Source organism: Mobula hypostoma, unplaced genomic scaffold, assembly GCF_963921235.1.
Source record: "Mobula hypostoma unplaced genomic scaffold, sMobHyp1.1 scaffold_82, whole genome shotgun sequence".
Taxonomy (NCBI): domain Eukaryota; kingdom Metazoa; phylum Chordata; class Chondrichthyes; order Myliobatiformes; family Myliobatidae; genus Mobula; species Mobula hypostoma.
In genome coordinates this window covers 342173-354834 of record NW_026948251.1, presented here as the reverse complement: position 1 = coordinate 354834, position 12662 = coordinate 342173, and the positions used below count along the sequence as shown (strand labels likewise).

The following is a 12662-nucleotide window of genomic DNA, read 5'->3' as shown; positions in this document are numbered from 1 at the left end:
ACCAAGAGAGAAAGAGAAAGAACAGTAGATGCAGTATAGTCTTCTGACTCTCATACCTAGAGACCGCAGTTTCACTGCAGAGACAATGAGTAGTCCATATTACATCTGTGTTGCAATGATGCACTAGGTGTGTGCTTGTCCGGAGCCTCTGTTTACTGAGAGATGACACTGGATATTGACATCCACAACAGCAAATCAGCAAATACATGACAAGGAAATCAACTCCTGTATTGGCTGTTCTGGATAGCAACAGCCCGTATCATCTTGCCATATATAGAGGCTCCGGACAGGTTCACACCCAGTACAGCAAGTCAGCAAGTCAGCAAGTCAACAAACGAGGTAAGTCTGTCTACTTATCGTTTTTGCAGCAGAACTTTAGTTTCTGGATATTAGGGACAAGGGATTATACTGCAAACATCGTCTCTCTCTCTCTCTCTCTCTCTCTCTCTCCACTCTCCTCTCTCTCTCTTTCTCTCTCTCCCTCTCCCTCTTTCTCTCTCTCTCTCCCTCTCTCTCTCTCTCTCTCTCTCTCTCTCTCTCTCTCTCTCTCTCTCCCTCTGTCTCTCCTTGTCTCTCCCTGTCGATCTCACTCCCTTTTGTTTGTCTGTTTGTCTTTACCTCCTTCCCAGCCTCCTTAACGCACACACTCCCCACCTCTCTGTCTGCGTTACGGACCCTTTCCTGCTCTTCCTCCACCCCCTCCACCCCATACTGTTCCTCTTCGTTCAGTCTCTATCTCACTAATTCAGCTCTGCTCTCTCTCTCTCTCTTTTCCAATCTCTCCCTCTAGCGTTGTTGCTGTCTCTCACCCCCATCTCTCGGCCTCTGGAGAATTCTTACCCACCTCCCAGCCTACCTGCCGTACCGTCTTCATTCCACCAAAATAAACTCGGTATTGGGCGGACCACGGTGCTAGACATTTGGGTGGGATTAAAGGCCAAGACTCGGTGAATGATTACACAACAAAAAGTGGGATTAAATTAATCTCTGGCGGGTTGGCAGACTGGGAGTCTCGGGAAATGACGTTCAGTGATGCTCGGATCGCAAAGACCAGGTCATTAACTGAGGCTCGTGAGGAGTGGTCACTGGTCCTATTTCCGTGATGTCTGACCACACTCTCCAAGGTGTAGCTATGAGTCAGTGGGTGACGATAGCAGATACATAAACATAAGCCCATCTGGCTTGGTGCCGAAAACTGAGTCATTACTAAATGAACAGAGACCTGTTGACAGTGATATCCAGAGTGTGTAGCTGTGCTAGCACGTCACAGACCATCCTGGAGTAACAAATTCCGAACTCACTGCTGGTCTTTATACCTAGGCAGCCTGATTACTGAAGTGAGCAAAGTTCATTCCAGTTGAACTTGCCGTTGTTGCAGATACACCAGAGTACTGCTGACAGCTCTGGTCTTCCAAAGTGCAGGGATAATCCCCTGTGGAAGGAAGCTGGTCTGTCCTTTTAAGGAGGAATTAACAATCAGAATCAGAATCAGGTTCATATTCTCTGATATACTGCGTGATTGTGAAATTTGTGTTTTTGTGGCAGCAGCACAGTGCAAAGGCAGAAAGAATGGCAATAAATAAATAAAAATGGTTGGATGGATTTACGGATAGATAGACAGATAGACCGATAGATAAACAGATAGATTCATTCATTCATTCATTCATAGATTGAGATAGATGGACAGATAGATAGATAGATAGATAGATAGATAGATAGATAGATAGATAGATAGATAGATAGATAGACGGATAGTTATAGAGATTGAAGCGTATCCAATTGACAAGCACTCAGCAGGTTGGAGACAGGGAGCATTTTTTCCTTGCTTCAAGTGTTTTGGATCAGGTTGCCAAACACACTCCGAATGATGTAAAGTATCACGGACATATGGGCGATATGTTTTGCTTGTTGCAACAGTGCAACATGAAGACAGAAAGGTTGTAAATTAGAATAAATAAATATTTCGCTCGGGCACCAGCTGTAGGAAGAGGAAGTGGTGACATTTTAGTTCCAGACAGCTTCACTAGAACTGAGGAGAGAGAGGAAAGCAGTGAGCTTGGGCATTGGAGAATGTGGATGAGCTTTGTAGGATCAAAATAAATGTCACTTTTCAGCTGAGATTGGATCATCTCATGCGGCAGGGAAATTATTTTATCTCAAATACGGAGATTCAAGGAAAAAAAAAACTTGCCATGAAGCCCATATAAAAGGGTATCTCCGTCCCGCAGTTTCTTTCCCAATAGCCCACCCCTTCCAGCACCCATCCTTTTCCGCCTCTCTCCGCCCCTTCTCTCGCCCTTCTTCATTCCCTTCCCCACTGTGCTGTGTGCCCTCATTTTTATAGTGTGGAGGAGATTAACTAAGGCGTTCGACCCGATGGAAATTATATCCCATGTATCAGATATTTCAATAGAGCACAATATAGATCCAAGATCCGGGTAAGCGGTTCGGCAGGATTGTGTAGAGACCAGTTTTTAATTATATATTTTGCTGGAGGTTCTGGAACCTGGAATACGCCGCAGAGTGTGTTAGGTGGAACGGTGCGTGGATGTTGAGACCATCGTAGTCCCTAGCATCGGGATCAACACACTGAAGTTGTGGCTTTGTAGCCTGGTATTAAGTACTAAAATGGTTTCGGTGTGTTAAAATCTTGTTTGCTATACAACCAAGTGAACGGTCTTAATGCATTGGCAAATTCTAGGCAGTGACTGATTCTATTTCCCACAGTGTGATCATGCTGTCTCTATTTCTGCTGGTTGCCGCACTTGTCATCGAGGAGGGCTTGGGTGACCGGTAAGGTCTAAGCCAAGTTCCATTCCGTCCGCAACCCTACATCTGTCGGTCTGCCCGATTCCTTGCCCAGCTCCGCTCCCTCCTCAGCCACGTCGCCGTCCCTGTCCCGGCTCTGTCCGTGTCCTGGTTGCCCCGCCTCCTTCCCCAACCCCACGTCCCTGCACCAGCTCCGGCTCTCCAAACCGCCCCGCGTAAATCCCTTTCTCTCTGCTACGTATCCCGGGACAAGAACAACAGAGGATAAGGATTGAATATTTGCGCCCAGTCACGTCAGTAACGGGAGGCGCTTTGTAACATACACTACAAGAGCAGCTAACCGAGCTCCTTTGATTAAAAAAAAAGAAAATAAAACATTCGCAGTCAAAAGCCGAAAAAGGAGAGTTACTCTCGCACGTCCGACGACCAACCAATTCAACACGTCATCGAGGGGCTGCATATGCCTTTGCCACATGATCGCAATCGACCTGATATAGTCCCACCACTCCTCAGCCGCGTTTCCCTCGGCGCGACCTCATGTTTTCAGTCCCAATCTCTCCCAGCCACATTCACTTTCTCAACTCAACACCTCTGTCCAGCTTCACTTGCTGTGTAGACTCTCTCGCATTCCATACGTCCACACTCACTAATCCTCTGACCTAGCCCACCTTCCGCGCATCTCTCCTGAGGACCCCTTCTGCCCCGTGCTGTCTACAGAGTCCCCTGTGGCATTCAAGCTCTGCCTACCTTACTGATAACCGCAGCATTTTCTATCGCTGCTGTACCCAGCGCCGCATCATACCTTTGCCCTGCTTTCCTCTCCAGCACAGCATACCTCACCAACCCAAACTCCTTCCCAACAACCCGCCTCCCACTTGTCCAGTGCACCCCTCTCTCAGTGTCGCTTCCTCTTACACTGGTGGTTTTTCGTCTGCGAGACTCCGTTGGCTCACTTCTGATGATCCATTGCCCTGTGAACTGTGTGGGATGACTGATTCTTGTGCTGCAACTGAGCTGTTTAATTCTCTCAATGTGTTTCTGCTTCCAGTCATTGTCTGGATTCGGATGTCCTGTGCACCACTGCGGATTATCAGGTAACGTGTTCGCGAGCATCACTGTTCCCTCCATCCTTCAGACCGAGCCATCGTCTCTCCTTCAGCCGGATCTGTTCATTTATCGGATAACCCATCTCATTTCCAGGCAGCCACCTAGTCGCCTATCATAGCTCAGCGTCTTCATCTGTGTATCCAATTACCAGCCGGCGTCTTGCATAAATCACACTCTTCAGGAACAGCCATGAGCATGCTCCTTCTCGTCACGTTGCATCATGGCCTGGGGTGAATCACATCCGATCCTTCGTCACTGGTTCGGAACCCTGGAAATCCTTACCCCTCATACAGTGGTATCTGTAGCAACAGAAGGACAACAGACAATTAACCCCCACTTTGGCCTGGGAGGGAATGTGTGAAGGGTAAAACAACAATTATAGGAAGGTTGCACATTCTTTGGAGCGGGTATAGAAGCGCTCTACTAGATTACTCTACCTGGTTCGAGGGGAATGAAAGCATACGGACATTTGATTACGAATTTAATAGACTAGACGCAATACGGTGATCCGAAGGACCCGTTCCTGTGCTCTGGTGTTCTATGTTCTATGTTCTATGCTATTTAGAACCATAGAACTATAGAACACTACAGCACAGAAAAAAGGTCTTTCGTCACTTTTAGTGGTGTGGCTTTGCTAGTCAGGAAAATGTTACATCAGTGCTCAGGCAGGACAGATTAGAGGGCTTGTCTACCGAGGCCATATGGGTGGAATTGAGAAACAGGAAAGGTATGACCACGTTGATGGGTTGTTATCTAGACCACCCAATAGTCAGCGAGAATTGGAGGAGCAAATCTGCAGAGAGATAGCAGACAACGGCAGGAAACATAAAGTTGTGATAGTAGGGGATTTAAATTTTACACATATTGCTTGGGACTCCAATACTGTTAAAGGTCTAGACGGGTTCGAGTTTGTAAAATGTGTTCAGGAAATTTTTTTTCTAATCAATATATAGAGGCAACAACTAGAGAGAATACAATATTAGATTTCCTATTAGGAAACGAGTTAGGACAGGTGACGGAAGTGTGTGTAGGGGAATACTTTGGTTCCAGTGATCGTAACACAATTAGTTTCAACTTGATCATGGATAAAGGTAGATCTGGTCCTCGCGTTGAGGTTCTAAACTGGAAAAAGGCAAATTTTGAAGAAATGGGAAAGGATCTAAAAGGCGTCGATTGGGACAGGTTGTTCTCTGCCAAGGATGTGATTGGTAAGGGGGATGCCTTCAAAGGTGAAATTTTGAGAGTGCACAGTTTGTATGTTCCTGTCTGGATTAAAGGCAAAGTGAATAAGTGTAAGGAACCTTGGTTCTCAAGGGATATCGGAACTCTGATAAAGATGAAGATGGAGATGTATGACATGTACAGGAAACAAGGAGTAAGTAAGGTGCGTGAGGTGTATAAAAAGTGCAAAAAAAAACTTAAGAAAGAAATCAGGGGAGCTAAAAGAAGAACATGGGGTTGCCTTTGCAGTCAAAGTGAAGGATAATCCAAAGAGCTTTTACAGGTATATTGAGAGTAAAAGGACAGTAAGGGATAAAATTGGTCCTCTTGAAGATCAGAGTGGTCGGCTATGTATGGAACCAAAAGAAATGGGGGAGATCTTAAGTCGGTTTTTGCGTCTGTATTTACTAAGAAAACTGGCATGAAGTCTATGGAATTGAGGGAATCAAGTAGTGAGATCATGGAATCTATTCAGATTGAAGAGGGGGAGATGCTTGATATCTTGAGTCAAATCAGAGTAGATAAACCCCCAGGACCTGACAGGGTATTCCCTCGGACCTTGAAGGAGACTAGTGTTGAAATTGCAGGGGCCCTGGCAGATATATTTAAAATATCGGTATCTACGGGTGAGGTGCCGAAGGATTTGAGGATAGTTCACGTGATTCCTTTGTTTAAAAAATGCTCTAAAGATAATCCGGGAAATTATAGGCCGGTAGTAGGTAAATTATTGGAAGGAGTACTAAGAGATAGGATCGACAAGTATTTGGGTAGACAGGGACTTATCAGGGAGAGTCAATGTGGCTTTATGCGTGGTAGGTCATGTTTAACAAATCTGTTGGAATTTTTCGAGGAGGTTACCAGGAAAGTGTATGTTTTCTACATGACCTTTGACGAGGTCCCGCATGGGAGGTTAGTTAGGAAGATATATTCGCTAGGTATACATGGAAATGTAGTAAATTGGATTAGACATTGACTCAATGGAAGAAGTCAGAGAGTGGTAGTGGAGGATTGCTTGGAATGCTTCTCTGAGTGGAGGCCTGTGACTAGTAGTGTGAATCAGGGATCAGTGCTGGGTCTATTGTTATGTATTATCTATATCAATGACCTGGATGATAATGGGGTAAATTGGGTCAACAAATTCGCTGATGATACAAAGATTGGTGGCGTAGTGCACAGTGAGGAACGTTTTCAAAACATCCAGAGGGATTTGGGACAGCTGGAAAAATGGGCTGATAAAATGGCAGATGGAGTTTAATACAGACAAGTGTGAGGTATTGCACTTTGGAAGGACAAACCAAGGTAGCACATACAAGGTAAATATTAGGGCAATGAGGAGTGCAGAAGAACAGAGGGATCTGGGAACACAGATATAAAATTCCCTAAAAGTGGCGTCACGTGTAGATAGGGTCGTAAAGAGAGCTTTTTGTACATTGGCCTTTATAAATCAAAGTATTGAGTATAAGAGTTGGAATGTTATGATGAGGTTGTATAAGGCATTGGTGAGGCCGAATTTTGAGTATTGTGTGCACTTTTGGTTACCAAATTACAGGAAGGATATAAATAAGATTGAAAGAGTGCAGTGGAGGTTTACAAGGACGTTGCCGGGACTTGAGAAACTGAGTTACAGAGAAAGGTTGAATAGTTTAGGAAATTATTCCCTGGAGCTTAGAAGAATGAGGGGATATTTGATAGAGGTATATAAAATTATGATGGGTATAGATAGAGTGAAGGCAAGCAGTTTTTTTTTCCACTGAGGCTAGGGGAAAAAACGCAGGACTTGGGTTAAGGGTGAAGGGGGAGAGTTTAAAGAGAACATTAAGAGAGGCTTCTTCGCACAGAGAGTGGTGGGAGTGTGGAATGAGCTGCCAGATGAAGTGGTAAATACGGACTCACTTTGAACATTTAAGAAAAAAACTTGGACAGGTGCATGGATGGGAGGTGCATGGAGGGATATGGTCCAGGTGCAGGTTAGTGGACCTAGGCAGAAAAAAATGGTTCGGCACAGCCAAGAAAGGCCAAAAGTCCTGTTTCTGTACTGTAATGTTTTATGGTTCTATGGTTCTAGTCTGTGCCGAAACTTCATTCCGCTGCTCCCATTGACCTGCATCCAGTCCATAACCCTCCAGAGCTCTTCGATCCATGTATCTGTCCAAATTATTCTTCAAACTTAAGAGTGAGCCCGCATTTACCACGTCAGCTGGCAGCTCGTTCCACACTCCCACCACTCCCTGAGGGAAGACGTTCCCCCTAATGTTATCTTAAAACCTTTCCCCTTTCACCCTAATGCCATGTCCTCTCATATTTATCTCTCCTAATATAAGTGGAAAGACTCTAATCGCATTTACTCTGTCTAATTCCCTCATAATTTTGTAAACCTCTATCAAATCTCCCCTCATTCTTCTGCTCTCCAAGCAGTAAAGTCCTAACCTGTTCAATCTTTCCCTCTAACTCAACTCCTGAAGACCCGGCATATCCTAGTAAACCTGTTCTGCACTCTTTCAATCTTAGTGATATCCTTCTTATTGTTAGGTGACCATAACTGCACAGAATACTCCAAACCTGGCCTCACCAATGCCTTATACAACCTCACCAAAACATTCTAACTCCTATATGCAATACTTTGATTTATGAATGACAGGATGCCAAAAGCCTTCTTTACTACCCTGTCGACCTGTGACGCCACTTTAAGGGAATTATGTATCTGAACTCCCAGATCCCTTTGTTCCTCCGCACTCTTCAGTGCCCTATCATTTACTGTGTATGTCCTACCTTGATTTGTGCTTCCAAAATGCAACACCTCACACTTGTCTGCATTAAATTCCATCTGCCATTTTCTGGCCCATTTTTGCTGTTGGTCCATATCCCTCTGCAAGTTTGAAAGCCTTCCTCGCTGTCCACAACGCCTCGAATCTTAGAGTCACCAGCAAACTTGCTGATTCATTATAATCTAGATCACTGATATAGAAAAAAAATAACAATGGTCTCAGCACAGATCCCTGAGGCACACCACTAGTTACAGGTCTCCAGTCTGCGAAGCAATCATCCACTTCCACTCTCTGTCTTCTCCCACACAGCCAATTTCGAATCCAAATTAAATATTAAAACATACAGTGAATCCGGCGTTTGCATCGGCGCCCAATATATTCTAATGTTGAGTGGCGGGCAGTTTGCAAGGATCGGCACACTTCTGGTGCCGGCTTCGCAGGGCCACAAATTTCTAAGCCTGACACGTACGTCCACGGAATGTACAAGGCCCACCGGAGCACCCGAACTAACCCACGCGATTACAGAGAGAACGGCGATACTCTTTACAGCCGGGAGTGCAGTGATGGCCGTGTGCATAGAGCTATAAATCTCTACGCTAGTCGCTACATTACACTACCGCCCTGCCGGAAGTCCCAGAAGAGACTGATGCAACACACACAAAATGGTGGTGGAACTAGGCAGGCCAGACAGTATCTATCATAGGTGCTGCCTGGCCTGCTGCCTTCCACCAGTATTTTGTGTGTGCTGCTTGAATTTCCAGCTTATGCAGATTTTCTAGTGTTTGCGTTTTTAAAGGGCCTGATGTCACAGGTACGGAGTACCTGGTGTACCTGCTCAGAGTTACTTGTGGCACGTTGAGCCCTTCGCCTCGTCAGTGCCGTGTGGCTGTACTATTTACCGTGAGATTATGGTCCCGCTTCACTGTCTGCTAATCTTGCTTCCCACCCCTCTCCGAGCCCCACACCACCGTCCCCGACTTCCAACTCCGTACAGTAACAATAGCATTGTATATCGACAGATCCGGCGTTACAAGGAATCGGTCTGGGTTGGAACACACGTGGATGCTAGCATCAGCCGCAGAATTGACACTTTCATGTACATCCTAATCGAATATACAGCGTGGGGCAACTCCGCAGGTAGGTTGGAAGTGTGGGTGGGTTGGGATGTCAGGAAAGAAGTGGTGACTGTCACAGCCCAGCTGTTACGCAGCTGTCCGCTGTGCATCTTCACCATTGCAGGGCGACCCAGTCTATCTGGCAGCGAGCAGCTGCATACCACTCCCCGTTGCGATGTGCCTGCACAGTCCTGTGGAAGTCTTTATCAAGTAATCGATTAGTTGAAAACAGCGGCATTTTTTTCCCAGTAGGTTAAGAGTATTTGCAGACCAAAGGCCTGAGCCATAATCCATGATGAATTCAGCTTTACTGGTAGCACCATATTCCAACAGAGTGTTTGTGAATGTGGAACCATTATGGTAGATCAGAAAATCGGAGTTGATTGAAATCACAGTCGTGAATAAATTTCAGTTTAATAAAGAGAAAATTACGGTATCACCGAACATAAGATTACAACGTGGCACAGATCCTCCGGGGCACGATGATATGCTGACATTTTATCCAGCGTGAGATCAATTTAACCCTCTGTCCTGCGTAGCCTCCCTTTTAATTTCTCATTCGTGTGCCCATTTTGGAGTTTCTTCAATTTTCCGAAAGTATGTGGCTCATTCTACGCCTTTGGCTGCGCGTTCCACAAACCCACCATTCTCCACGTACAGGAACCTGCATCATATTTCACATATATACCCCTCCAATAACCCTTCCATCTGCTTCCTAGTGCTAGTCCTTACTACGCTCGGCAAAAGTCCAAGTCGTTGTCGTCGTCTCCTCCTCCTCCTCCTCCTCCTCCTCCTCCTCCTCCTCCTCCTCCTTCTCCTCCTTCTTCTCCTTCTCCTTCTTCTTCTTCATCTTCTTCTTCTCCTTCTCCTCCTTCTTCTTCTCCTTCTCCTTCTTCTTCTTCTTCTTCTTCTTCTTCTTCTCCTTCTTCTTCTCCTTCTTCTCATTCTTCTCCTCCTCCTTCTTCTTCTTCTCCTTCTCCTTCTCCTTCTTCTCTTTCTTCTTCTTCTTCTTCTTCTTCTTCTTCTTCTTCTTCTTCTTCTTCTTCTTCTTCTTCTTCTTCTTCTTCTTCTTCTTCTTCTTCTCCTTCTCCTTCTCCTTCTCCTTCTCCTTCTCCTTCTCCTTCTCCTTCTCCTTCTCCTTCTCCTTCTCCTTCTCCTTCTCCTTCTCCTTCTCCTTCTCCTTCTCCTTCTCCTTCTCCTTCTCCTTCTCCTTCTCCTTCTCCTTATTCATCTTCTCCTTCTCCTTCTTCTCCTTCTCCTTCTTCTCTTTCTTCTTCTTCTCCTCCTTCTTCTCCTCCTTCTTCTTCTCCTTCTCCTCCTTCTTCTCCTTCTCCTTCTTCTTCTTCATCTTCTTCTTCTCCTTCTCCTCCTTCTTCTTCTCCTTCTCCTTCTTCTTCTTCTTCTTCTTCTTCTTCTTCTCCTTCTTCTTCTCCTTCTTCTCATTCTTCTCCTCCTCCTTCTTCTTCTTCTCCTTCTCCTTCTCCTTCTTCTCTTTCTTCTTCTTCTTCTTCTTCTTCTTCTTCTTCTTCTTCTTCTTCTTCTTCTTCTTCTTCTTCTTCTTCTTCTTCTTCTTCTTCTTCTTCTTCTCCTTCTCCTTCTCCTTCTCCTTCTCCTTCTCCTTCTCCTTCTCCTTCTCCTTCTCCTTCTCCTTCTCCTTCTCCTTCTCCTTCTCCTTCTCCTTCTCCTTCTCCTTCTCCTTCTCCTTCTCCTTCTCCTTATTCATCTTCTCCTTCTCCTTCTTCTCCTTCTCCTTCTTCTCTTTCTTCTTCTTCTCCTCCTTCTTCTCCTCCTTCTTCTTCTCCTTCTCCTTCTCCTTCTCCTTCTCCTTCTCCTTCTTCTTCTTCTTCTTCTTCTTCTCCTTCTCCTTCTCCTTCTCCTTCTCCTTCTCCTTCTCCTTCTCCTTCTCCTTCTCCTTCTCCTTCTCCTTCTCCTTCTCCTTCTCCTTCTCCTTCTCCTTCTCCTTCTCCTTCTTCATCTTCTCCTTCTCCTTCTTCTCCTTCTCCTTCTTCTCTTTCTTCTTCTTCTCCTTCTTCTTCTCCTTCTCCTTCTCCTTCTCCTTCTCCTTCTCCTTCTTCTTCTTCTTCTTCTTCTTCTTCTTCTTCTTCTCCTTCTCCTTCTCCTTCTCCTTCTCCTTCTCCTTCTCCTTCTCCTTCTCCTTCTCCTTCTCCTTCTTCCTCTTCTTCTTCTTCTTCTTCTTCTTCTTCTTCTTCTTCTTCTCCTTCTTCTTCTTCTTCCTAGTCGCCCAAACAGGTTCACAGGTCACTGACAGGAGCACGGAGAAACCTTTATCCTGGGCCAGGCTTTCAACTTGTACAGATAAGGTAGATGATTTATTTTCCATCTCAAACCCATTCTCGTGCGTTCTCCCCTTAACCTTTGACCCCATGAATATTCAAAAATCTAGCAACCTGCGCTGTAAATATACTCAAGAAGCCATTGTTGTTCTGCCGTCATCCCTGCAAGTGTCCCCATCCGATCAACGTTTTCCATCTCTACTCTCATGCCTCTGCATTTACCTTCTCTTCACTGTGTTAATGATATATCTGACTTTAGTTTCTGCCTTTCAAACTGCAGGGTGTATTCCATCATATTAAGATCAATGTCGCCTTAACGTTCCATTACGTTATGTTCCCTGTACAAAATCTGGTTCAGTACATCCGGTCCATCCATAATAGCTTTTCCTCTAGTGTGTTATTTACAAAGATGCTCCAAAAAGCCGTTTTCTAGGAATTGTACAAATTCCCTCTCTTGGGATCCAACACCAATCTCATTAAATGAAAAAAAAAAGATAATTGGAAATTGAAATACCCATCGTAATATCGTAACATTGTCCTTATTGCATGCATTTTCTATCTCGTGTTTGTAATCTGTATCCAAGGCCCTTTCCACAAATCCAGTGTTACCCGTTTTCGAAGATAAGTCCTTTCCCAGTTATGAACAATTTAGAGTTTCTTTTGGCCTTACGGATGGCCTGGAATTTTACTGTCATCATTCCACAGCTGGGCTCAATTTTGAATTTTCGGCCCTTAGAGAAAATAACTCATGCTGTCCATCTGCATGAACGTATAATTTCCTCGGCTACATTCTTTCTGTCAGTTCTTTACTCATTCTCCCAATCTGCCTGAGTCCCTCTGCAGACTGTCTGCCTCATCATCAATACGTGCCCTCCATTGAACTTTGAATTTTAATCTCCAACTTTTCTATCATGCACGTGCCCATCTAAGAGTCTCTTAAGTCCCCCTAATATATCTAGATAGGTAGATAGATAGATAGATATGCTTTATTAATCCCGAGGTACATTTGGTTTCTTTACAGCCGCACCAACCAAGAATAGAGCGTAAATATAGCAATACAAAAAAAAAACAATCAAACAACAAAATGCAATCTATGCCAGATGGAAAATAAGTCCAGGACCAGTCTATTGGCTCAGGGTGTCTGACCCTCCACGGGAGGAGCTGCATGTTCGATGGCCCCAGGCAGGAACGACCTCCCGTGCCGCCAAGTGTTGTATCACGGTGGAATGTGGCTGAAGTTCAACAGTAAAAAGTCCAATATCCCGTCTGCAAACACGTTCCTCAATTGTAATATGCCCCGGATTGCACCATCCGTTGTTAGCCAGAACAGTAAACACCCAACTCCTGTACGTTTACCGCTCTCAGTGCACTTCCGGTCAGGCGGAATGGTG

General features: G+C 45.0%; 1 protein-coding gene across 1 annotated transcript in view; it reads left to right on the top strand.

The window, feature by feature from the left end:
- Nucleotides 1-292: 292 nt before the first annotated feature.
- Nucleotides 293-12662, top strand: part of LOC134342187 (uncharacterized) — a 50473-nt gene continuing 38103 nt past the window's right edge. Inside the window, exons 1-4 of the mRNA XM_063040163.1 lie at nucleotides 293-339; nucleotides 2728-2793; nucleotides 3818-3863; nucleotides 8882-8999. Of these exons, the coding sequence (XP_062896233.1) occupies nucleotides 2735-2793; nucleotides 3818-3863; nucleotides 8882-8999 (223 nt within the window). The 5' untranslated portion in view covers nucleotides 293-339; nucleotides 2728-2734. The remainder of the gene's footprint in view (nucleotides 340-2727; nucleotides 2794-3817; nucleotides 3864-8881; nucleotides 9000-12662) is intronic.